The sequence below is a fragment of the Lactuca serriola genome, chromosome 9, assembly GCF_051521515.1.
Source record: "Lactuca serriola cultivar US96UC23 chromosome 9, Lser_US96UC23_V15, whole genome shotgun sequence".
Taxonomy (NCBI): Eukaryota; Viridiplantae; Streptophyta; class Magnoliopsida; order Asterales; family Asteraceae; genus Lactuca; species Lactuca serriola.
In genome coordinates, this window is record NC_136416.1 from 63,486,977 (window position 1) to 63,514,841 (window position 27,865).

Below are 27,865 nucleotides of genomic sequence, written 5' to 3' on the forward strand. Positions count from 1 at the left end.
TAACATGTGTGATTCTTTTATGAATTTTTTAGATATTGTTTGCAATATTTTCTTAATTTTTTTATAATTTTCTTTTTTATGTTCTTTAAAATTATTTTTTTCTAGAAAAAAATTAATAGCATCTTTTATATTTTCTTTAGAAAATTTATATTTTTGTTTTTTACATGTTCTTTTTTGTATTCTTTCAATGTTTTAAGACTAAAATTATTAAAATTTTGGTGTTGAGATATATTTTCAATTTGTAAAACTAGTTTATCTAAATTTCAGTTTATTGCACCAGTTTGCAGATGTTAAAAAATAAACAAACTTTTTATTACATTTTGCAGTCGTTTGGTACACCTCTTCTACTGCAGAGGGTTGCATAGGTGGTCCGTAAACTTTATGATTTTTCGTTTCGAAAAAACAAACAACACCTTAGTTGCCAATGGCGTCAGCCTAAGAACATTTTTTAATGTTTGGATATAGTAAAAACAAAAGTCTTTATTCACTTAAATAAGAAGTTTTTCATAAGTCGATACCTTCTAATTTAGTATTATCTAAACCAAATTGTCATACTAACCTTATCATAATCCAACATTTTTATATACATATATCTAGGAGGTATTTTTTGGTCATTTTATCCGATTAAACAGAATTTGTCAAACACTAAAAAACAATTTCTCAACTTATTACGTTTTGGTATTGTATAAACTAATCTATTTTTTTTTTTTAAATTTCGTTTTAACATCTAATAAACTAAAAAACACTTTTAGAAATAAACATAAGTTGTATTAAGCAATCCCATACACCCCCTAAAAGGTAAATGACACGAGATACGTTATGTTTTCATTCTTTTTTAATTTTGACATGACCTTAATTTGTTTTAATCGAACATCATGTTTTCTTTCTTTTTTAATTTTGACACGACCTTAATTTGTTTTAATCGAACATCGTACTTTTTAATCTTGTTTAATTTTAACCATTTCACTGGACCCTCCCAAGGTAACTTGGTTTGCCATGTTGAGTACCAAAATGCTATGTTAAAATCGGAAAAAGAAAAGAAAACATAGTTTTTTAGAATATATATAGTATATTTTTAGAAAATATAGTGTTATTGCCAAAAAAATTAAAAAGCTAGTATCTTTTGCGCTATTGAACAAAAATGAATCTATTAACATTGAACAAAACAATATTCGATTTAAACAATAAATAATACATTGTCAATAATCGAAATAAACAAATATTGTTTTTTATGTCATTTGTCATTTACTAAAAACGTAAGTTATTTTAAATAACCAATTCAAAAACAGATATAATTTTATTATTTTATCTTTTAAGGTAACCTCTTTAATTTGTGTGTATCAGGTCTTTGTGACAAGATAGTTTCTTAGGTTGCCTATTTTTTTATTTTTTATTTTCCCCAACTTTTGATCTTATTACAAATTAAGTATTTTTTTTTTACATATTTGCCAAACGATTTAAAAAAATTATTTTGAATGCTTTTTTCACGATTTCGTTTTAACATATTTCTACAACATAATTATTACTTCGTTTTTTCACATATTTTTACTTTGTTTTACATGTTTTCATAAATTTATTTTTACAAACCACAAAAACAAATAAGAACAAAAATATAATTGTAAAAACAAATTATGAAAAAAATAATAATTAAAGTTATAAAAACTAATAAAAAACATATAAAAACAAAATAAATATAAAGTTGCGAAAACAAAGTATGGAAAAAACACAGTTAAATAAAAAATAAAATAAAGATATCAACCTTTAATATATACATTTTTGTTTCACGTAAATGGATGAAAATTTTAAAATCAAAAGTTTCAGAAAATAATCCGTTAATCGGTTAATAAATATTCTAAATTCTCGTTTCTAATAAAAGATAAATGATTTTTAAGAGGTAATAAAAAAATTATAGATAATTAAAATGGATATTTTGTTTAGTTAAGAATTATTTATAATTATGTTAACCTTTAAAAGTAACAAACGATTATGTTTAAAGAAATTTAATATTTGCTATTTTCCACTTTTTAATATTTGTAATATATTACTATTTTGGTATTATAAATAAATAAATAAGATAATCAAGTATCCAAAACTAGTGTTCCAAACATTTCTCCAACAATCGCGTAAGCTTTCAAGCCACTTGAATTTCTATTAGATTAGTTTAGTAAAGGATGTTGTGAACTAAGTAAGCTTTCAAACCACTTGAATTTCTATTAGACAAGTTTAGTAAAGGACACTGTGAAATGTAATTATGAAAAGGTTGGAAGATATAGTCATATAGATTCATTCGCATGGTTCGATCCTTCCCAGTAAAACACGATGTGTATGAATTTTGATAGCTTTTCCGCGAGAAAGAGAATTTTATATTAATTTTCATTAAATAAAAAAATTGTAATCATACTAATAAAAAAATATATTTCAAATCAAAGAATAAAAATCTTATAATGTTGTTTTAAATAAACTTATATATGTTTATATGATATATATGGGTTAGAATCTCTTATCTTTTAGTCAGACAGTGTATTAATTAATCTTTTTTAATAAATGAAGGTTTTTTTGCCACATGTCAATCTCTCATGAATTTTGACACTTATCATTTTGTGTTATTTTTAAAATAAATATTATCCACTTGTCAATTTTTGATTTGTTTCAATTTTTAAAATTAAAGTCATATTTATATATGTAAAGTATTAAATATCATATATATGATATTAAATTGCAATAAATACGTTTCTTTCTTTCTTATTTTAAAATTGTGCATTAAAAAATATTTTTTATTTACATTTTAATTTAATATTTAATATTTTTTAAATCAACCCGTATAATACACGGGTCTAACACCTAGTTGATTACTATTCTCGTAAAAATCCTTACATTCTTTCGCTACAAAGCTCACCGTGTTATTTACATATGTGCCCGATACTTCACAACAATCAATTAGATAATTGATGAAGCTTCTGTAAAATTTGTTTGTTCATCCAAACAATGTGGTTATAATAGTTGTCAGATATGCAATTCATACTGCATGACAAGATTCCTCTACCCTTTCTATTATAAATTTCGGTATTAGAATAATGAACTTTGCAAATAATAACATTCTTATCTATAGGTTGCAATCACATACAAAAAAAAAAACCTTTATTCTATACAACACACCATAACTTAGGTTTGACCTCTTAGGAAAGTCAAACTCCATGCAATCATACTCTACACAAGTGGAGTCCGAACTATATTCTCAGCATACCGACTAATTTTACCCCAACAAATGTTAGAACATTTCATAAATCATCAACACCCCCAAACCCAAACCAAAAAAAAAAAAAAAAACCCACAAATTACAAAAAAATTAAAATAAAAATAATAATAAATAAATAAATAAAACATATGCAAACATAACGAAAAACTCCAATCAACCTACGAGAACCTCACGTTTAACGGTTCCGGAGTTTGCAGATTCAATTTCTTCTTGTTATGTTTATTTAAAGGTAACGATATGTGAATAAACCCAAACTTCTTCCTTTGAGCAAAGAACTGCTTATCAACCCGTTTTTCCTTTTCAGACTTTCCAGTGTCACGAAATATAAGTCCACTTTACTCACGAAACATTTCACTTAAAGATACATCATCTTTATGAGTTTGACTTTCAACATCCTCTCGAACCACTATGTTGTCTTGTAGGATCAATTTCCGGCTCAATATATCACCAATTGAGACACTTGATCGCAATACTGGCCTCGATCTGTCTGTGTTGATCATGTTTGAATCGTCTCCTATCAATGGGGCAAAGCCTCTAGGACCATGATATGGGTACGGGGCTCTGGTTTTTGAATTATTATTATTAGTTGATTTCGTGGGCCATGTTTCGTCTGATCTTCCACGAAAAAGCTTGTTTCTTGATTCACGGTTTCTTTCGATCGTAGTATCCGGTCTAGGCCCTAACCATAAATAAAATAGTATATAATTTTACATGGTCCATTTTGTTTAAAAGATATAATACATATATAAAAATTTATGTTTTAAAATCCTCCTTAATTAATGAAGGTTTTTTTTGCCACATGTCAATCTCTCATGAGTTTTGACACTTATCATTTTGTGGTATTTTTGAAATAAATATTATCTACTTGTCAATTTTTGATTTGTTTCAATTTTTAAAATTAAAATCATATACTTATATATATATATATATATATATATATATATATATGATATTAAATTGCAATAAATATGTTTCTTCCTTTTTTATTTTAAAGTTGTACATTAAAAAATATTTTCTGTTACACTTTAATATAATGTTTAATCTTTTTTTAAATCAACCCGTGTAATAAACGGGTCTCACACCTAGTATATAACACAATATTTATCATTTGTTAAAAGAATGAAAAACTATAATCTTAAGGTATATGGTATTAAAATAAACTAACACATACCATATAATACATTAAAATCATTTAAAAGTGCATTATAAATATTTCATGTTTATTTATTTATAGAATGTATAGGATGAATTTTTGACTATTTTTATAATCCAACTAGTTTATAACCCGTGGGAACCACGGTTATAAAATTAATCAAACTTTTATAGTAAAAACTCAAAATTATTAATAAGTTATTTTAAATAAATTATTAATTTAAGAGATAGTTTTTATTAGTTATGTGAAATTATAATCATTAATTCAAATAAATGTATAAAATTAATTTTTAATATATATTAGATATTTTTTATTTGTGAATTAATGAAAACAATAATTTAAAATTTAAAATAGAATCACATTAATGAGGAAATCTAATAAATTTAAAATAGAAAACTAATAGATTGACAAGTGGCAACACATTAATTAAAATGTCTAATATGGTGACACATGACAAAAGAGCTACTCTTTTATTAGTATAGAGATTCGGTTATAACATGGTTTTTATAATTAACCTTAATCGATTTCAAAATTATAGAAAAATCAAGCATAATTGGTTATAAAACCATTTTTAATAGAATACGGTTCATTTTTGAGAGAATGCTATTTTTTTTTTCATATAATATAATACATTTTCAAAAATTCGGATTTTTAGGAAATAACATCAAAATTTTGTGTATTCTTGATAGATTTTTTTTTTAATTCAAATCGATATATTCTTGGCAGAATTATCATATATATTCAGATACATTTATATTATAATATAAACATATTCTTAAAAGAATATCAGATGTTCTTGTGAAAATCAAATACAAAAAACAAATTTTTTTGAGCTAAAAATTACTTCAAAATAAAAAATATTATGGAATCATGCTAACGTTGTACAAAAATTGAAATTCTATTGAGAATGAAAAAATTAAAAGAAAATAAATAAAAAAAAACAAAAATTACAAGCATGATTCTAAAAATTTGATCATTACTCTTTAAGGATTAGATTCATTTTCGTAAGAATGATAATGTAACGTCCCAAAAATAAGACCAAAAATTTTTCATTTTTAAATTAATAAAATTGTATCTAAAACATCATCATGAAACCTAGGTGGAACAAAGTGTATCATAACATCATAAAACATAAGAGTAAATCACCAAATACGGAAATAAGGTGGTGTGTGCTCTGCAACCATCATGGGCTCTTCACTTTCGAACCATATGTACCTGAAACATAAATTGAATACCATAAGCACAAAGATTAATGAATTCCCCAAAGTGCCACATACCATACACAATAAACACATAATGGGCCTTGCCCATCATTCAGCCCCACCTGACATCGATCCGCGCTCGATATACAAATATGTCAGTCATCAGGCCCCGCTCGGTATACATATATACATATAATCATACAAACACATGCGATAATCACAAATACAGTCATCAGACCCCTCCCGACATCAGGCCTTGCCCGGTAAGCACTTAAACCACTAAGTCCTTTATCCCAACTCTCAGATCTGGTCCCTAAAGGTGACTTATCACATAAAGTTGGCAACTTTACATGCATGCATGGCTTAATGGGGCTCAAGAGCTCAAAAAGAGCTTAACAAATGTCTTAATACATGCATGGGTCAAAATACTCCATAAATTTTGCATTTTTATTATCATGGGGACTAAATGGAGCTTAGATCTTGCATCCATTACTTTTGAAGTAGATCAAAAGCCCACCTTTAACATAAAAGGCTTAAAAATGCCCAAGAAACACCATATAGAAGATCAATCATAAAGGGACATAAAGGTGTGAGCTTTTTACCTCAAAAAGCTTGCAAATGGGAAGGTGATCCTAGATCTACAAGCTCAAAAACTCACTAACACACTTAGGGTTTCGTTTTTTGGGTAAAGGGGGATGAAGGTTGGTCCAAAATGTCTATGAGGTGGGTTTAAGACGTTTAAATAGGGCACAAACCCTAAAAATTAGGGTTTATCCCAGATTTACGTACGCCATGCGTACTCCACGTACGTACGCCCCGTGTACATGGGTGGAATCCGCGACCATCAGAAGGCTAGTACGCTAAGGGTACTCATAAAGTATGTCCCGTGTACTAGCAAATGACCAAATTGATAACAAATTAGCATTAAGGACTAAAAGAAGACCTTACCCAAAACTTGAATGTTACAGATAAACAATGTAGGTCAAAAAGACGAATTACATGTTACAACCGTCAATTTCCGGTCAAGTCAAAGTCAACTAAAGTCAACAAGTCAAACCGTTCGACTCAATTTGCCCGTGGGTATTAAAGTTTACGTTGTGTAATTTCTAACCAACTCGCTATTCTAATGAGAGATCATAAATCGAAAAGTATGTACATCTAGATCTCCTTAACCTAAAACTGTGGTAAGTGACGAACCAAACCGATAAAACAATGTTGCATACTCATCGGGAGTGTGTAAGATCCTTTAACAAGGCTTAACGGGGTTTACGGACCTTGCTTTGCGAAGCCAAACACTCACAAATGTCACACGCGAAACCTCTCTCAATCATTTTCACTCTATCTCTCTTTCTCGAGAATCTCTCCCAAATCTCTCTTTGTATGAGAAATCACTCCAAGTATGTGAAATCTCTCCCAAATCTCTCAAAGTATGTGAAATCTCTCCTAAATCTCTCTTTGTATGAGAAACCTCTCCAAGAATGTGAAATCTCTCCCAAATCTCTCTTTGTATGAGAAATCTCTCCAAGAATGTGAAATCTCTCCTAAATCTCTCTTTGTATGAGAAATCTCTCCAAGAATGTGAAATTTCTCCCAAATCTCTCTCAAAAGTTCCCGTAACTTTTTGAAGTCATTCGGGTCATTCCGACCCTTAACCGGGTCAAAAACCGCTTAAAATGGGGTAAAAACGGATAAAATAGACATAAGGACCCGAAACCCCTCTTAAGGAGCCAAAGCCTCTTAAGGACCCAAAACCCCTCTTAGGAATCGAACTTCTCAGAAGCGAACTTGTCAGAAGCGAAGGCATCAGAAGCGAAATGAACCGAACCCCTTGGACCGAACCCGAAGGGTCCTCTCGGGCCCGAACCTCGCACCAGGGGACCGAAGCCACCTTCGCCTTTGCCTCTTACTCCCTGTTCGCTCCATTTCGCCTTCGGCTCAACAACAGAAGGGACCGAACCTCGGCCTAGGACTGAGAGGTCTCGCAGGAGGCTGATTTTCACCCGGTTTTCAACTAGTTTTGCGTTTTAGGCTCGTTTTTAATTGTTTTAACGCGAGATTTTCACCCAAAACTTTATTTTAACATACAAGGCCCCATATTTATTAATTATCCACGTTTTTTGGGATAAACCTTATCCAAGAAGAGTGGGTGAAGTACAAGAGGTGGAGTGTTGACTTTTCTTTATTCTATGACACAAGCAACCACTCCCATACCCACTACATGTCACTATTCACCATCAGCCCATACCTAGTCATTTCATGGTACTTTTCCCACCTTTTTCCAACCACACAATTGGTCAAAGGCTAGAAAACTCTCCTCTCTCCTCACACTTCTCTCATTTTCTCATTCTTCCACCAAAGATCAAACATATTTTCTCTCTCACTTCCTCTCTCTAAAAATTCGAGATTCAATGGCCGATCTTAGATTTTCTCTCCATATTTGGTAAGTATCTTCCTCCTACACTTAGATATTCTACTATCCTTCATCCAAATCATAGATTGCTTACACAAATATCGTCATATTTGTTGTTAGCTCCTCAAATCTTCAAGCATCTCCCAAGTGTTCTTGAGTTGAACACTTCTTTTCTCCATCATCCATCTACTGAAATCACTCAAGGTGAGTTCATACCCCTACATTTTCATGTTTTCTTAAGTTTTTAAGGGGGGGGATACAAGTTAAAACACCAAGAACATAACTAAACTTTTCTAACAACTTTCATCAGAAAAAGTTGGACTCCATTCACGGACTGTTTTGGACAATTTAAACATTTTAGTTTTCAAAACTGTATTAGGTACAAATAGTTCAAGTTCTTAGATTTAAAATGACTACTTGCACATCTCCATACAATTTTTCTACAATTTATGGTGATTTTTACAAAACTACCTATCATTTAAAACACCAATCCGGACCAGTCTGTGATTATGGACTTTTTCACTCAAGTTGGAGGTCATTAAAAATCATGATAAAAATTTTGAGTAAACTAGACACATTTTGGGAACTCTCAGAATTTACGGATTTAGTTTTCGACTTCGTATGATTTTTCTACGACTTTTCTAAAACAGCGCAGAAAGGTTAATAATTAGTTAACAACTTATAACTTTCATAACACTTTGTATTATGTTGAGCAAAGTGTATAACAATAAGTTCTAAATATTGAATGTGTTTCCTTGTTAGTTTATCATCATAAACTAAAACCTAGTCATTCATGATAAGAATATTCATTCATTTAGAACACGTATATTAAGCTATAATAAGCATAGTTTATGAATTCATAACACAAATGCGTTTTCATAAAAGAGTTCTTATACATTACAAACGTTTTGGATAAACTATAATAGGTATGGTTTTTGTTTCCATTAACACAACAAACACATTTCGAAAGGCTTTATCCCCACAGAAAAAAGGTTTTACACTCACGAACACCACATGTAAACTTGTTAACCTAAATTGTGAGACAATCTCTTTCCGTACGTCCAAGTGCGGGATCTAAATTCCTGGTAGTTATAATCAGAGTATCCTGGAGGGAGAACGTGATAGTTGTGTATAGATCTATATTGGTTTTGACACCCCACACCTGAGCTGCATGCAACAGTTAGACCGGCAGGTCTGTGGTGACAAGTGTCATTTCAGTTTCGCGACGCCTGAGAAACGTCGTGGCAGGTTCATTCAGTCATTAGTATGGTTATAGCGGATCACATAGGGATTTAACAACATAAAGTTTACGGGGATTTTCATAAATCAAAATGAGTTTTATGTCGATTTAAAATCACGTTTTATATCAATAATTACAAATATTATGGTATATTTTCAGTTTTGGTATTTAAGACTACACATCATTCATTACGGGATTTTTCTCAAATCAGAAAGGGTTTTACGCCAATTTAAAACCACATTTATATCTTTAAGTATGACAAATACTTGTTCATTTTTGGTCCTGGTATTTAGGACCACATAAATTTTATAAGGAAAATATTGGATTTTTCTTGGTAACATACATCTCTTTACAAAGATCGATTTTCAAACTCTTACTGTCAAAAGCTTATGAACTCACCAACCTTTGTGTTGACACTTTTCAAAACTACTTGTATTCTCAGGAATTCAGTGTAACAGGAAATCAACAGCGTTTTGAGATGAGACGATAAATCGTCAAACAGTTCATTTTGTCATCATAATGTAATTGATTTGAAATATATAAACATATACATTGGTGTAACTTTTTCAATTATATTTAGACAAAATTTCACGATTGGTCCCTGTGGTTTACACAATATCGCACTTTGAGGACTTTCTAGCAAAAAGTCACGCGAATGGTCCTTAAGGTTTCATTTAATTGCGCGATTGGTCCTTGACCCTAACCCCGTCATTTTTGAGCCATTAGTGAAGGGGTAAATTTGTCTTTTCATCTTGCAGTCACTCTAATAATCGATCATTATGCACATATACGCATGAACTCTGTAATTAAGTACAAAGATCATCTTCCTCAGCTACCCATTACCCTTTCGCATTCATCTTCTTCTCCAACAGAACACAAGGCAGAGGATCATCTGTCGATTGAAAACGATAATGGTGTTAACGTTATGGTCACTTCGTTCAAACACACTAAAGCATCAAATTATGATTTGGAAAGGATATACCGTAAGTGACTTACTAAAGTGATCTTTGATTTTCTCGATTTGATATTATGCCCAAATTGTTGAATTTTTTTTTGTTATTCTTTATTTCAGAGGGAATAAGCAACTATTTCACTCTGAAAATCCATCATGGTGGGATATTCACGAAAAGCCCTGGGAGAAGGTACGTAGATGGAACAATAGACTATGTTGACTTCGTAGATATTGACGTTTTCTCTGTGCATGAGTTGGATACAATGGTTCGAGAAATAGGGTACGTAGAAGGGCAAACTTTGTATTATCATTTTCTTATTCCAGAAGTAGAGTTGGACTTTGGTCTGTTACCTCTAGGAAATGATGGGGATGTGCATGTATTGTCAAATTATGTGGAAAAAAATAACCTTTTAAGTATCTACATAGAGCATGGGCATACAAGGGTTAACAGTTATTTTTTGTCCCCCACCAAGGTTATTATTGAGGAGTTGGTTACTGATGTATCCCCTGAACTAGATAGGAACCAAAAGAAGGGAAAAGTTGTTGGGTCTTCTAGTATAAAATTAGACTACTCCCAGTCCATTGTGCCATATGGAACATTTGATGGACCTTCACAAGTGATACAGGATAGTGAGCCAGTTATGGATGATGAGCCAGTTATGACTGATGAGCCGATTTTGAATGATGAACCAGTTATGAATGATGAACCAGATTTGAATGATGAACCAGTTATGAATGATGTACCTGTTATGAATGATGTGCCAATCATAGATGACCAATATGATGAGCCAGTTATGAATAATGATCCAGTTGTAGATGATGAATATGATTGTGAGGATAGTGCAGATGAAAGTGATTTTGATAGTCAGCATGATGCAAAAAAAAACAGTGTTTGATGAGGAACCTTTGATAGATGATGTGGAGGTGAACATGATCAACTTCTGTAGTGTACTTGATGAAGACATGGACTTGGGCCAGCTTGATCCGACAAACAATAATACTAAGGAACATGAAGACATTGAAGATGAACCTTTAGAAGTCTTAGACAATGATGTAGTTGAGTCATTTGCTAGTGAAAAAGAGCCTAGGAAGAAATTGTTAAGGTCCATTCTAAAACCAGTTGCTTGTTCATCTGGTGAGGTTCACACTAAAGCTTTTAAGATTGGTCAGACGTTCAAGGAAAAGGAAAAAATAAGAGAAGTTATTGCCAACTACTCTGTAAAAGAAAGGAGGGATCTACATTATGTAAAGAATGACAAGACAAGAGTTAGGGTAAAGTGTAGGGGTATTGTTCCTGAATTGACTGATGACAGTAATAAAGATAGGGGCAATTTAGTACTTTCCAAGAAAACAACTTGTCCATGGGTTCTTTTTATATCTAGGGCAGATGAGAAACAACTTTGGACTGTCAAAACATACGAAGATTCTCATTCTTGTTTGCAAACAAGGACAGTGAGGGCTTGTTCATCTAAGTTTCTAGCTAACAACATATTGCATCAAGTTGAAAGTAACCCCAAGATCCCTACACGTGCTTTACAAGAGGAGTTAGTACAGAGGTATTCACTTTCAATATCAAAGATGAAAGTATTTCGGGCCAAAGCTATGGCAAAACAATATGTTTATGATTATTATGAAAAGCAGTACGGTGTTTTGAGAGAATATGCCATGGAATTGAAGTCAAAGAATCCAGGAACAACTGTGAAGATAGATGTCGAAACCGAACCCAATGTGTCTTCTGAGACAAGGATCTTCAAACGGATATATATATGCTTAGGTCCATTGAAGGAGGGATTTAAAAAAGGTTTGAGGGATTTTCTTGGATTTGATGGTACGTTTTTGAAGGGTCCCTTTCCAGGACAAATTCTTACTGCAGTTGGGCTTGATTCGAACAATGGCATTTACCCAGTTGCATATGCCATTGTAGAGACTGAAAATATTAACTCTTGGACATGGTTTTTGGAACACTTGGGTGATGACTTAGATTTGAATTCTTCATCTAACTTCACTTTCATTTCAGATCGGCAAAAGGTACCCTCTAACTTTTTATTCACTTTTACTTTTTTTTATTATTTCATTTACTAACTTATTTTAATTGTACTCACAGGGAATCTTGGCTGCAATAGAGAAGTTATTTCCATCAGCTGAGCAAAGGTTCTGTTTAAGACATGTGTATGACAACATGAAATTGAAACACAAAGGAGATGAATTGAGGGAAGCAGTATGGTGTTGTGGAAAAGTATACAACATACCAAAATTTAATAGGGCTATGGAGAAACTGAAAAAGCTTAACCCAGAAGCACATGAGTGGTTAAGTAAAATTCCTGCAAAACACTGGGCAAGATCCCATTTCTCTGGTAAGTATCATACTCTTTTCACTAACATATTTCATAACTGATTTTAGTAATTAATTGTTTGGTTTTATATATAGGAAGGGCATTGACTGATAGTTTAACAAATAACTTGTGTGAGGTATTTAACTCCAAGCTAGATGAGGCAAGGGACAAGCCTATAATCACTTGTTTGGAATATATTAGAGAATACCTCACAAAGAGAATAGTAAATGTTCATAAGGTGCTAGACAAATGCAAAGGTTCTCTAAGTACAACTGCAACAACAATCTTAGAAAACAATAAGACAGAGGCAAGTAAGATGAGGGTTCTATTTAATGGAGCTGATAAATATCAAGTGACTGGTCTATGGATGGAGCAGTATGTTGTGAATTTGAAAGAGAGGAGTTGCACTTGCAGGAAATGGGACATTACAGGTATTCCATGCCAGCATGCTATTGCTGCAATGTATGATAAGATGCAGAATGGGTCAGAATGTGGAGATCTTGAGGCTTGGGTGAGCAAATGTTACTGGCTCAGTACATGGAATGCTATGTACCAACACACAATTGACCCAATAAATGGAAGGAGCATGTGGCCTAGATCTGATTGTCCAACAACCCTTCTCCCACCCAAACATCACAAACAGGTTTGTTGTCATACATGTTTTGTTTAATTTAACTTGAAACTATTTAATAAACTTGTTAATATGTAACCACATGAATTTGTTTATAGGTTGGTAGGCCAAAGAAAAAAAGGAAGAGGGCAGTTGATGAGCCAATTCAAAGTACCAAGTTAAGTAGGAAACACTTGACAGTCACTTGTAGCAAATGCCACAACAAAGGTCACAATGCTAGGACTTGCAAGGGGCAGGGAGGTCCTAGTGAAGCTGGATAGGGGGGTGGACAAAAGAAGGGAAAACATGTTGTAGCTTAGTTTGTATTTCTAAGTAATCTTTTGCTATTATGTCTAATTAAAGTTAGAACATGTTTACTAAGTTTGGTTATGGTATGTCAATCAAAACAACTACTTTTGATAGGTCTTTTGGGTATTCTATGTTTGTAACATGATATTACACTTACATGCATTATGGTTAATGGTAATGCTACTTTGGTAATTAGTTTTTTGGCTATGTTACTGCACTTTAATAATCAACATTACACTTACATGCAATCAAATTGACAATTTCCTTCCTTGCTAATATAATATCCATCACATTAAAACAAAACATCAACCTTACATTACATATTATATCTGTTACATTTTCTTGTCCCAACATTACATACAATCATAGGGAAAATCCTTCAAAAGCTATGAAAAAAATGGGACCAAAACACAGATTCCAAGTTATAGATTCCCCCCCCCCCCCCCCCCCCCCAAATGCTTCTTGATTTTTTACTTGAAAAGGTAACACACCATGAAAAACAACCAACTCAGACAAAGTAGCCATTTCACCATCATCAATCTTGCTTCGAGATTGTTTCTTCCACGCAACAACCCCGGAATCACAACAGTTGACCTAGGGCACATGGGAGGGTCGAACCATCCAAAAAAGCTGCATGTTCCTCCTAACCTTGAGCATGACCAAAATCGACGACCTGGGTTCAAGTCAGTCCACGATGTCACCAAAATCGCCGGCCTTCCACAGTGGCATATCACCATCTTCTTCAATTTTGGAATAGAATGTGAGTAGGGAGGGAAGAACAGAGGCAAGGAACGAGAAGTAGAAGGATACAAAGGCGGACCTTAAATTATATACTCTGATGCACAACAAGATGAAAAGACAAATTTATCCCTTCACTAACGGCTCAAAAATGACGGGGTTAGGGTCAAGGACCAATCGCGCAATTAAATGAAACCTTAAGGACCATTCACGTGACTATTATACACATTGTTGTGATACTATACATGAAATCCTCCACCCCCGAACGTTTCCGCCATCCTTGGTTTGGGGGTGTGACATTACATGAGCATTTTTTTTAACAACCTAAATATTCTTTCCCTTTACTCCAAGCTTCTCTAAAATCACACCAACATATATGTTCTTGAGGCCCTAAAAAAAAGATGCAAATAAAAAGTCTATGCAAGAGCTTTTTATACTTGGAAGAACAGGACAAGAATCGACTGTGGCGGTTGATCTTCAATCGACATAATTCAAGAAATCAACCCCTCTCTTTTTGAAATATGATAATTATATTTGTATTTATGTTGTTAGAGATTATATCTATGTTTCCTTTGATTTCTATAGAAATATACACAATAAAATTGGAGGATGTTGAATCTCTAACTTCGAATCAAATCAAATGAAAAATACATTTTTTTGTTATTGTCGAACCTAAGTCAAATAAACCACACAGTTTTACTTTTATTTATTTGTTTGTTATCTTTTTTATCTCACGAAGCAAAACATAAAACCAAATGTAAAGTCATAGCACAATTTTTTGCCGGCCATATCATTGTGACAAGAAACACTCATCTCTCACTACCTTTCATTTTTTTTATTAAATGTATAAAATTATAATTTAATAGTTTTATATATATTTAAAATAATAAAAGATAAATATTTCATTACCTTAATAATAAACCCCAAGCCCCACCCCCCCCCCCCCCCCCCCCAAAAAAAAAAAAAAAAAACCACAAATAAATTAAAAAAGTAACATAAAATAAGTATACTTGAAATGTTTTTTCAAAATTTTATCTCTTGCCCTCAAAACCATCACGGATTCGTCTCCCGAAGATGGTCGATGTTTTGCGTTAAAAATTTCATATCACGGCTTTTTTGTTTTTCTTCTCGCGCCTTTTCTTTTCTCGGTCAATGTCCCATTTTTGAATTGCAAACAACTTTCGAAATTCAAACTAAATATTTCGAAGCTACTTGCCACCTTGAATATGTCATCACCTTTGTCAGATCTCGATGCATTAGATGAAGACCCTCTTTTTTTTTTGCTTTATCGCTATCAATCGGACGAGATATCTCTTTGAGCTCAAAGGCGTTATCTTGGTTCAAGTCTAACTCAAAAACGAACATTCGATGAAGTTGTATAACTAGTTTCAGAATTGTTTGTTCTTTTGAACCACCTTCTTTTTTTTTTCGTTTTCAATAAAGTGTTTCCATTTTTAGTAACCTGATTAAAACTTTTAAACCTCGACAAATTTGAATGGCTTCTGATTATTGTCTATTTTAAATATTTCAAACATTGTCTTGAAAACGTCCGTAATGCTTTGCCCGCTTTTCTTAGGCTCATCAATTCTTTTTCCGAAAGAGTCTTTGGCTCATCAAGTTGTTGTACGCCTCGTTGAACTTTGCAACCATATTGTTTATTTCACAAAACTTGGTTATACATTGGTGCTTTGAACGGTAGTCACCAAGACATATTTTGTTTATAAATCATTAGGTAATGTGTCGTAGAAAATGTTTATGCGCTTGCATATTTTCGTACACGAGATTCTCGGAAATGTCGAACAATGATTCCGCTAATACTTTCTCTTCTTTAAATGTCCATTATAGAGGGGATGTCAGTCCTTCCTTTTTTAGCTGAGACTTCCCCCCTTTTTTCATTTGGGATTGGATGGCATGTGTTCGTGTTCGGTTTCAGGTTTGGATTCCAATTCGGGTTGCGTTCCCAAAAAAATTTGATTCCCGACTTGGTCGGGCGTTGGCTTCCCAAAATGTACTCGGGGAGAACAGATAAAGGTGTGAAAATAGGTTGGCCTATCGGATATCATAGAGTAATATTGTGGTATTTGTTGATAGTGAAATTGTTGGAGTTGAGGTGGAGGTGAAAAAGTAGGGGCATCATGTTATGGTTGGTAAACCGATTGATTGACAACAAAAATATTTTGAATCAGCGTTGTTGAACCACTTGCACACACACAACTTGTTTCAGACGCGGTTCTTGGGGTTACTATTAGGGGTAGGTTTCTTTGGATTTATTTTGGTAGTCGATAGTGTAGTGTTTTGTCTGAAATAAATAGTAAAAATTATAGTAGTTATGTGAAATAAAGTATTAGGTAGTATGGTATTTATGATAGTTGATAAAAAAAGAATTAAATTTTTGCTGTTAGAATAGAAGAATAAAATTTCACACACTGGTTAGTGTGGTGTTCATCGGAATACCGTGGTACCAACACACCTAATAGTACCCACAGTGCTCACCCCGATAAATTTTAACTTTTCTAAAAATCAAATTGTTTTGAAAAACAATCTTAAACAATGGTTCCATAAAAAAAAGGTGTTGTTTTTGTTTTTATTTTTGAACGAAATGGAAATACAAAATTTGTAATTTGCTCCACATATACAAGATCGGTAGAAATAAATTTTATCTCATTTTCTTAAATATTAATTCGCTTAAATTCAAAATCCTTTGATGTTCAATCATATCTTTAAAAGTTTTATCTTTTAATAAAAAAAATTAAACTTAAATATATTATAAAATTCAAACAGGATAACACTAAAATAGGATTATGATTAAGAATTTAAGATTAGGATTTAAGAGGGGAGGGGAAGACTTATCCGGTTCTTTTTCAAAAACCAAAAAAGAAAATAAACGGAACGGAGACTCTCCCGCCCCAAACGCATATCTTCTCGTTCTTCTACCAACTCGTCTTCCCATTCAATCACTTCATCTTCTTGCTGCTAACTGCTAAGGATAGCTTCTGCTTTTAACACTTCAGGTATGGATTTAGTTAATCTGTACATGATCTTAGATTGTGCATTTACAACGCCTTCTTTACATAATTACTACATCCTTTTTTTTCTTTCAGAAAATTGTGATTGTTTTATAATGACGGCCGGTATTTGTGAGGTTGGAATTGAGAATGGTAAAGTTTTTTCCGGTGATTCCTCATTTGAGATTGTTGGTGGGAGTGATGAGGTGATCGGTGGTGGTGGGAGAATGGTTGAATGCTCTGCCTTGGGGACTAATTGCATTGTTTTTGGGTCTGCAATTGCAAATGATGGTGAGGTGGAACGCATTAACGAAGAAGTGAACAGCAATAAAAGTTCGACTGTAAATCAACTTGTAAGGCTGAAGAGTGGTGTCCTGTCTAACGACTCTGTGAACATTCATCTAGACGTGAGCCATGGCGAGATTGGGCAAGTCTCTGCAACAACCTGTGAAGTGGAGAAGTTAAATGGTTTTGAAGACTTGGGTGATGCAGTCTTGACAGTTAAATACTCGGGTTCTGTAGTCAAGACAGTTGAAGACTCGAGCGATAAGGTCCAGCCAGTTGAAGACTCGGGTTATATAGTCAAGATAGTTGAAGACTCGGGTGATGTGGTCCAGACAGTAGATGTTTTCAAGCCATTAGACTCATGTGATGTTTTCAAGCCATTAGACTCATGTGATGTGGTCCAGACAGGAGAAGACCCATGTGATGTGGTCCAGGGAGTTGTAGACCCGGGTGATGTGGTCCAAACAGTAGATGTTTTTAAGCCAGTAGACTCATATGATGTGGTCCAGACAGTAGAATACTCGGGTGATGTGGTCCAGGCAGTTGTGGACTCGACAGTAGAAGACTCATGTGATGTGGTCCAGGCAGTTATGGACTCGAGTGATGTTGTCCAGGTAGTTGAGGACTCGGGTGATGTGGTCCAGCCAGTTGAAGACTCATGTGATGTGGTCCAGACAGTTGAAGACTCATGTGTTGTGGTCCACACAGTTGTGGACTCGGGTGATGTGGTCCACACAGTTGAAGACTCGGGTGATGTAATCGAGCTAGTTCAAGACTTGGGTTTTGCTAATGATCCAATTGAGAATGAGGATATTGAAGTGACAGTTGTTGAAGATGAAGCTCAACTGCCAAAAATTGTTGGTGAGGATGCCAAGTCAGGGGAGCAAGGGAAAGGTAATCCAGAATTCATAATAGAAGATATTAAATTTGTTGAATTAGATGTTAAATCTGAGAATTCGAACAAGGAGAATGTTGAAATCATTGATGACAATATTGAATCTCAAATTGTGGTTATTGATGGTGTTCAAAATCCTTGCAACCAAGATGCTGATAGTGAGGTGCAACAGCTATCGGAAATTGATGATAATAAGGAATCTAATGTTGAAGATACTCCAAACTCAGATGATATAACACAATTAGTTATGGCTGAACATGAACAGGAGATAGAAGCCAACAATTATCCAATCACATATCATACTACAATTTCACAGGTAGATATTAATTTTCCTGATGTCAATGATGAAAAACAAACAGAAGAATTTGAAGTTAAGGAAGCTCCGATCCCTATATTAATCTTTCCTGATTCATTAGTGAGCCCAGATATAACGATTCAGTTTGGCTCATTCAGTCTTCATAATAAGGATCAAAATCAGGAGACTGAACACACATGCAATGCCAACAGTAATATTCTTGAAATAGTTCTTGATGATTTACAAGGAAACATAAGTGTTGACAAGGTAGTCAGAGATATGGATGACATAGTTCCAATATTTTTTGGGGAGGCTTCAAGTGAGTTTATTAATCTTCAAATTGAAGACGCTGATAGCAAGGTATGATTTCACTCTTTTTACTTTCTAATACAAAATTTTGACCAATTTTCTATCATGTATTATACTATATGTTGTATTTTATTGTTGGTTTTTCTTCTTGAAGCAGATACACATAATGGAGGATATGATACACCATGAACCATTTGGCTTAAAAGATGAGAATCAATTCATTTGCGAAATCAAACAATCAAAGAGTTATGTTTCAAATATGGGAATCCATGATGAAACTCAACATGCCTTAAACCAGAAAAGGGAGATAGAGGAGCACCTGAAGGTACATATATCACCATTTTGTATGATTCTTAGACTACATTTTAAAGGGATAAATAGCTTGAATTTTGAATCTTATGCAGGGTTCAGCAAAAGAAATCAACTCATTAGAAGATAATGTATCAAAACTTGAACCCGAAGTGGCGGATTTAGAAGTAAAGAAAACACATGAAGAAAATGAAAAAGAAAAAGAAGTACAAATTCCATTCCAATCTGAGGATAAACCAAAATCCATTTCAGTGTTTTCAACGGTTGAACGTAAAAAAAAGAAGACGAAACACACTCACACTGATTATCAAATTGTAGGGAAAGTAGCTGGGAAATTTAATCATAAAATTAAAACCAAGGAACCTGTAAAAATAATAATAAGAGATTCAATATATGCTTGTTTGAATGAGATACAAGAGCATGAGGATGAAGAAAAGGAAAAAACCTTGGTGGGGTTTGACAATAAGTCGGATAAGTTAAGGAAAGAAGAAACTGAACGCAAGTTAAAAGAGCAAATTCAATTGGAGAAGGTAAGTTTATTTCTTTTAGCATATTATATACATAAATTTGACTTTTATACAGGATGTTTTTTTTTCTGATTCTTTTTGTCAAAAAAAGAAAACTCTTTCGTTCATACATATACACATTAGGTGAACACTCTCACAGCCAACATGAGAAAAGTGTGTGTTTAGAATTGTAACATGTTTTCTAAGGCATCATGTAACCAATCTAAGTTTTTGCAGGTGAGAGAAAAAAGGTTAAGAAAAAAAGAAGGGAAGAAGATAAGTGGCAACAACTGCAGCAGTATGAACAAGGAAATTGAGACACAGGAGACAAAACCAACACCACATTTGTCAAAGCAGTTGAAACCAAAAACCTTCTTCGCTTTGGCTGTTACTTTAATTTTAATCTTTTTTAGCTACTTTATAAACTAAAATATTTTCTTAGTCTTTTATAATTTTTTTTAGATAGATTTTGAGTTTTGAGATTGTACGGTGGTTTCTAGTCTGCACATATGGTTATGGTTATTGACTTATTGGTTAAAGAAATATTCTCTAAATTTTTAGTCTCTTTCATGGGAAGGGTACGTGGCCACATTTCAGATTCTTTTGTACTTATTTATTGGAGTTTAAGAACAAGTAATTGACATCCAAATGGATAAAGGGTATTGAATATTGATGATTATAAAATGGCGAGTATGGACTATACAGTAATATTCTTGGTAGAAAGGTGGCATTAGTTCATTAGTTGTCCTATTTAAAAGTTGCTTTTAATGTTGGTTAAACTGTTTAATATAAATAATTAACAAGAGTTTAGATAACTGAGATAAATAACATGAATGATGAATTGGAACAAAGAAGCCACCAAAAACTTCAATTAGCTCTACTTATATTTGGATTTTGGAAAAATTATGAAAATAGATAAAATACATAACTGAAATTTAGGAAAAAATTGACACTTTTTTCATGAAATTAAAGGTATTTTAGAAAATAATTTACCTGATTATAACTAAAACAATAACTTGTCCGATTCGTGGTTTTAAGAGCTAATAGGTAGAACTCAGAAGGTATTATTTTTTTGATTTGCCTCAAATGACTTCAAAGATATTCGATCTTCCTTAAGATTTGTTGAAACTTTTGGGGCCCCTTGTAACTTTGGTCACCCAGATCGCCCCCATGCCCCCCATGAAAATGAAACATTGTACTCAAAAGATGAATAACAATTCATTCTTGAATTTAAGCAGATGTCGTGATCAACTAGCTTCGGTATGCAAAACGAATTAGCCCACTGAGAGGAAGAAATGAAATGCTAAAATAGCCCAAAAGTTGAGGTGCGACTGCGACCCAAAAGGAAAACCAACCGAAAGAGTAGGTAAGTTCATTTCTTTTAGCATGTTACACATTTCATTTTGACTTTTTGAAGATGCTTTTTTTGTTCTTTTCTCTGTTCATTTTGTCAAAAAAAATAGTTTTTTGTTTCATACATATACAACTCACTCCACAATCATGTAAAAAGGGAAAACAGGTGGGTCCCACAACTAAAAATAAGAAGGTAAATCACAGAATCACAAACTAGGAAATTAAATATCCTCCTACATTTTATTCTTACTATCCTCCTACCCACAACCCACAATAAATGATGACAAGTAAACTAAAATATTATCAATTTTATTAAATGTATCATTAAATGTGGCACATGTCAACATTTGATTTGGTAAAAAGATAAGTAGTAATAAAATGTAGGAGGATATTTAATTTCTCTATCACAAACTATACAGACAACTCGTTTTTAAACCGTTAAGTTATTTTGTTGTCATCAATCATCATGTAACCGAACGTTGGTGCAGGAATATCAAAACATTTACAGTAGAATCTTTGGTTCCTTAAAAAAATTTATTGATAGATTCACAGTTTAAGTTATATTAAATTGTAGGGTACTTTCTAGTTAGTATATATGGTTTCATGAGTATTATACAGTTTTTTTTTTAGTTCTTTCAAATTTACACAATTTCATGCAAAGTATCATGGGAAACATTTTACAGTTGCCAAATGCCAACCTGAAGACAGTTGGAGTTGTACATTTGGCTATTTGGTTGGTACATGATCACATTCTAAGATTCTTTTTTTGTACCTATTTATTTGGAGTTTAAAAAACAAGTAATTGACATCCAAATGGTTAAAGGGTATTGGGGACCATACAATGGTGCTAGTACAGTACTATTCTTCATAGGAAGCTGGCATTGGTTGTCCTATTTAAAAAGTCCAAAAGATTTTTTTCACTTCCCATTAAAGATTTATGATTTTATATTACTTTTTAATGTTACTTAAACTATTTAATATACAAAAAAGTTGATTAATAAAAGTTTAGATAACTAAAATAATGAAACATGGATGATGAATCGGAGTAAAAAACAATGAAGGGTAATTCGATCTTTATTGGAGGTAACAGAAGAGCACAATGCCTTTTGACAACAATTATTTTGTGGAAAAGTTATTATAAACTATAGGATTAATATCATTAAAAACCTTATATATATTGTATTTTTTTCTGTTTAAACATAATTTGTTTATTGAAAAAAAAAACCCTTAAGTTTTTTTCATTTTTCTCGATTTGGCCAATTTAACAATTTTTTCAAAAAGTTAAAGGTTTTTTCGTAAATAATTAAAAGGTTGAGTGTTTTATTGAAAAAAAAATAAAAAAAAATGAAGGTCTTTCTGAAAAATTGAAAAGATTAGGTCTTTTTCAAGAAAAAATAAAAATGATGTTTAATCTAAAAAACAAATATAAAGAATCTTTTATATTGTTAACCACTTGGGTTGTGGTGACTTGGTAAGGCATGTGTAAGATATGGTGGATAACCTATTGACCAATGTTCAAATCCTGACACTATTAAGCCCTTATGGTCATGGAGGTTCGCCTACAATGACTCCAGGGCATGAGGTAAAGTCTCATGTTTGCAGCGGGGGATTAGTCGGTGCGCGAAAGCTGGCCCGGAAACCCTCGTTAGAGAAGTTCCCTTTCCAAAAAAAAATGTTTAGAAAACTAATATGCACCAAAGTTTTTAACAAAAATTTGATCATAATGATATGGAAAACCAGAATCATGTAAAATAGATGTATTAATGTATTACTATGAATATGTTTATTATGATCATCTAACGTCTCATTCTCAAAAAAAAAATTAAGAAATAAGGAAAGGAAATGAAAGAAAATGTGTGTTTTTGAATTTTTTGTTTAGGAGGGGAATTGAGGGAAGGAATCAAGGAAATAGATGTTTAGGAGTTTTATTTAAGAAATAAAAGAAAAGAAAATGAAGGGATTGAGAGGAGAAAAAAAAACATTTTTTTTCTAAGATTTATTTTCTTCCATTTTTGTAAAGAGTTCTATTTCCTTCACTTTTCTTCCTCTCCATTTCCTTCCTAAAAAACTTGACAGCAGGACCTAAATGTCTTTTTACAATAAAATATATCCAATATTATTTGAGGGCATAATCTTTGATCCGGCATAATGTCACGTATTTAAATAAAATTATTTGTAATAGAGTGAAATAAGTAAGATGTAGACAACAAATCGGTGATGGATCTTTCTAATATTTCGTAATCATTGTTAATAAACAAACAAATAAATGTTTTTCGTGTCTGCAATAATTTTTCAGAATATGTAAAAGAAATGATAATTTTTATATTAATTATAGAGTAAAAGTGTATGTAAAAAACGTATTTTCAAGCAATATTTATTTTATCAACACTGTAATAAATTCAATATTCAAGGATTTATAATACAAGCCATTAATTAAATAAGGAATTCCGTTATCAAATAAAAAATCGATTATCAATAAACTAATTTCCGTTACAATTAGTCGGTTATCATACACACTAACTTAATAGTTATTTTAACAATTAAATAGTATCTTTGACTTGTATTAGAAATATAAAAACAATTTATTAAAAAAGAAAGAGAGACAAAGAAATAATTAGTGTTGTGGAAACATAAAGGTGACACTGCACATGTTCACAAATGCATTGTACATGTTCAGCAATGTGCCTTTGCTTTTGGTTTGGTAATGAAAGATCTATTTGCCCACAAACTCACTCTTTCATGTAATTTTTAAAATAAGAGCAAATTTAACATAGATTTTTTTTACAGCTTCGTTGTAAATAAATGTTGGAGACGTTAAGATTTATACTAATGCAAAGGGGGTTTGATACATTTTGCTAAGTTTGGTAAGAGGTTCTGATTCAGTTAGATTCAAATTGTTTGATTTCATAATTAAAAACGTTTGATTCAGTCTTTATCTTATAGCTACGGATTGTATCTTACAAGCTAAATCTCACTCAAGAGACATTGACCTAATCAACAACTATGAAACAATCCTTAAGAATCTTGTATAGAAAATAAATAATCAATTTAATTAGACATATAATGTATATTTTTATAGATAAATTAAAATAACACAACTGTTCAAAAATATTTTTTTATTTTAATATAGTTTTTATAAGTATAATTTGCAATTAAGTTACTTGTTTGATTGTCTTAATAAAATGCCTTATAAAAAGTTATACAACAAAGTAGAATTTATCAATTTAAAGTAAGAATTATATATCATAGAAAATGGTGTAGTTTGTCGTTATTAAATGATACATAGATTATTAATTAATATATACTCCTATTAAATATATGACCAATTAAATCTTTAATACTTTAAAAAACAGTTATGATTTTTGTCCAAAAAAACACTTATTTCATTCGACCCACATAAGTTGGCTAGTTGGAGTCTAATATCAAAATTGGGTTTATGGTTATCAACATCAATAATCAACCAAATGTTCATAATATACATATATAATGTTGGAAATTATAGTAGAAAATATAAGTTGGTTAGTTTCCAATTATCTTATATAGATGGGGAATAAACATTTGGTGGGTTTATAATGTATTTCTTTTGATAGACTTTAAAGATTTTAAGTGGATCAAGAGATGGGTCAAACTTACATGCTCACCCAGGGCTTACCCTTATGTTTATACAAACAAAGTTAGGGCTTAGGGCCCCACATCTAGAGGGCCCCACAAACCAAGGAATCCATGTATATCTCTAATCGGCTAAGACACTAAGTTAATCGCAGCATCAAAAAAAAAATACGACGCTTAAACTTCTATCTTCTTCCTTTCCATTCTTCAATTCTGGATACAAATTTTGTGAAGTTGAATCGTTGTTGAAATACTTCTTCTTCTTCTGATTCATGGCATAACGCTGCTTCGATCAATCCATCTGTTGTCCGGCTTCTTCCTTCTCCAATCTCCATAAACGGTAATATATGCCAATAAGTGTTGTTTTTTCACTATCTTAAACATCTCCACCATGTTTCTGCTTTAGCTTCCCAATATTAGGTTTACTGATCTTGTCAAATTTCACTTGAATTATATGTCCATAAGGATTGATTATACTCTTCATTATAGAATGTTTCTGCAAGGATAGATTGTAGACTTGTAGTCAAAAGGCCCCAAATTTTTGATTCGTTTCGAGCCCCCGAACTGGTTGAGTCGGCTATGTGCTCACTTAGCCTAGCCGATGTCGTGAGTATGCGAAATTGCTTTATTTAGGCGCACTTGACACTTCACATGACACATCGGTCGCTGAGAGTTGGGGAGTTTTCAGGGTTTTTGGGATCGGTTAGGTTAGAGCAACCCGATTTGTGGATTTTAGAAACTTTTGGAAGGCCCAAAAAGTTTAACAAGTATGATTAGTCTGAGGTTTAGTGGCGACCTCTCAGATTGTCCAAGTTATTGGACCAATCACAAATATTAATCTCAGTTCTCTTATGTTTTAACCTAGGGTACCACTCCACTTGTCACAATTACATATGCTTTTGAGTCAGTTTTCCAGCTTGGACAAGTTAATAAACAGTGTGATTTAAGATACATAATATGAATCTAATCATCAATCATGCACTTATTTACATAAACATAACAAAATCTTTAGCAATACTCTTAGGATCTTTAGTTAAACATTAACATAATAAATTAAATACTATCAAACTCATTTCAATTAATTAAATCATAGTCATATATCATCTACATATAATCAAAAGTATAGGGTCTTAGCCCATTATCAAAATTGAATAGCTAATAAGAACAAAGAAATTAAACATAATGGAAACCAAAGTTCTTTAGAACTTCAACTAGATATATCTCCAACTCTTCTTGGCTTCTTCTAGGGTTCTTAACATACCTTTTCACTTCAGATCTTTTTGTGTATTCTTCTTCTTTTCTCCAACTCTTATGTTTTTACAAAAATTGTCTTAATTTATAGCTTTTTTAGGTAGAATTAAATCGCAGTGTGGCAGATTACTGCGACACAAATTACAAGATTTTCAGAAATCTTTGAAATTATAACGTCCCAAAAATTACAAAGAGATTTTTTATTTGAAAATAGATTAACAGATCAAAACCTTCAACCATAAGTGACATTCATTTGTTTGAAACCATAGTATTATCAGAGTTGAATTACAAGAAAGCAAAAATCATTATCTTCAATGTGTGGGTATAGTCCTGTCGAGCTCTTCTCATGAACGACCTGCAAAACATTTAATCCACAACTGTAAGCATAAAGCTTAGTGAGTTCCCTAGTATACCACATATTCTATCATATATACAATGCATCCACACATCTTTTGGCTCTAGCGCCGACCTCGAAACTCCCTTATCATGAATATAACATACATAACAATCATATATGAGTTGATGGGTCTACTCTAATCCCAATTGAATGTTATGGGATAAATTATAGTCTTAAATTCACATCTTGTCATCGGCCAAATCATGGTTTTTCCTTGCCATTGTCGGGGGCCAAATCCTAATCTTCATATAAGTGTTAGGGGCCAGATCCTAGTCTTTCATACAATTGTCAGGGGCCAAATCCTAACCTTTCATACAATTTACAGGGCCATATCTTGGTTTTTTATACAATTTCCAGGGGCCAGATCCTGGTCTTTCATACAATTCAAAAAGTCCTATACAATAAGGGATTAGATAGACAAACGAACAGATGGTCCACCATAAAGCAATGAATTGTTCAAGAACCATGTAATAAGGCTTTATAACAAGATTTATCAGGCTATCAAACTTAAACTACATAGAACCAATACTATTATTATCACATAATCATGCAACATAAACACATAACATATACTAGCATATTACATACCATTTGTAATTAGCCATCCCTTGTTACAATGTCATTGATCACTTCTCGATTAAGTCCCTCGCTAATCAATCATACAAACCCCGGTAATTGGCCTTCCCCAGTTATCCTAACCAAACATAACTCCTAACAGTGTCATACGATCGACAAACAAGACCCTACCAGTCTAGCATATCATAATACCAAGCTTCCTAAACTACATATACATAGCAAGTAGTTATCTTAGTCAACTAGCTACTCATACTCTAATAGTACCACTACCCTAACATACAAAGTATATAGTGAGAAAACTCACCTGAATCGTAGAAACCATAGTAAAACAACAAAACTCTTACTCCTTGCACTGATCAATCCCGCAGGCTGACTAGCACCAAACAAATATCAATCCTCAATCAACAACCTAAATCCTTCAAGTTTGATGCAAGATCAAACTGGTCAAAAGTCAACAGCCACCATGACTTGGAGACCTCTTAGACACGTCGTGGGATTGTCAAAACATAACAGTCGACATGCATTACATTACTACATCATAAACACTCTTTGGCCACATCATGGGCATGTAAGGATAAAACAATTGTGAATCAAATCTCCACCATGTCGTGGGCCCTCCTTGGCCACGCCGTGGTTACTAGCAGATCACTTATTTCTTCATTAAGAGCTTAATCCCTGCAAATCAAGGCTCTACATGCAACGCCCAATATATCAGTTAAATTCCTTAGTTATTTATTTTTCATTTATTTTTCTTACGGGCCTCGTACACTGGGCGTACATGAGGTACGTTGGATGTACTTTGAAGGGTGTTAGACACGAGGTTAACTCCGTGGTACACTGGGCGTATGTGAGTCAAGGGAAACCCTAATTTT

General features: G+C 32.7%; 2 protein-coding genes across 3 annotated transcripts; both read left to right on the forward strand.

Moving 5' to 3' along the window:
- The first annotated feature begins 11,143 nt into the window (after positions 1 to 11,143).
- LOC145075768 (uncharacterized) lies at positions 11,144 to 13,061 on the forward strand. The gene is made up of 4 exons (XM_079021890.1): positions 11,144 to 12,241; positions 12,318 to 12,567; positions 12,642 to 13,020; positions 13,052 to 13,061. The coding sequence occupies exons 1-4, from the start codon at positions 11,144 to 11,146 to the stop codon at positions 13,059 to 13,061; spliced, it is 1,737 nt and encodes a 578-aa protein (XP_078878016.1).
- A 4,010-nt stretch (positions 13,062 to 17,071) lies between these two features.
- Positions 17,072 to 20,370, forward strand: LOC145073839 (uncharacterized). 2 transcript variants are annotated; one of them, XM_079020323.1, is made up of 5 exons: positions 17,072 to 17,214; positions 17,305 to 19,043; positions 19,150 to 19,317; positions 19,397 to 19,831; positions 20,045 to 20,370. In XM_079020323.1, exons 2-5 carry the CDS (start codon positions 17,325 to 17,327, stop codon positions 20,234 to 20,236), a joined length of 2,514 nt encoding a protein of 837 aa, XP_078876449.1. In that variant the 5' UTR covers positions 17,072 to 17,214; positions 17,305 to 17,324; the 3' UTR covers positions 20,237 to 20,370. The 2 variants fall into 2 exon arrangements, with proteins under 2 accessions (XP_078876449.1, XP_078876448.1); XM_079020322.1 differs by having other exon boundaries at positions 17,072 to 19,043.
- The last annotated feature ends 7,495 nt before the right edge of the window (positions 20,371 to 27,865 follow it).

What these genes read in the sequence shown, in the direction of transcription:
- LOC145075768 (XM_079021890.1), top strand. Translation starts at nt 11,144, where the DNA reads ATGATCAACTTCTGTAGTGTACTTGATGAAGACATGGACTTGGGCCAG. An exon ending in TCATTTCAGATCGGCAAAAG is followed by an intron (nt 12,242 to 12,317) that starts GTACCCTCTAAC and finishes TTGTACTCACAG; the next exon opens with GGAATCTTGGCTGCAATAGA. An exon ending in GGCAAGATCCCATTTCTCTG is followed by an intron (nt 12,568 to 12,641) that starts GTAAGTATCATA and finishes TTTTATATATAG; the next exon opens with GAAGGGCATTGACTGATAGT.
- LOC145073839 (XM_079020322.1), top strand. Translation starts at nt 17,217, where the DNA reads ATGGATTTAGTTAATCTGTACATGATCTTAGATTGTGCATTTACAACG. An exon ending in AGATAGAGGAGCACCTGAAG is followed by an intron (nt 19,318 to 19,396) that starts GTACATATATCA and finishes AATCTTATGCAG; the next exon opens with GGTTCAGCAAAAGAAATCAA. An exon ending in AGCAAATTCAATTGGAGAAG is followed by an intron (nt 19,832 to 20,044) that starts GTAAGTTTATTT and finishes AAGTTTTTGCAG; the next exon opens with GTGAGAGAAAAAAGGTTAAG.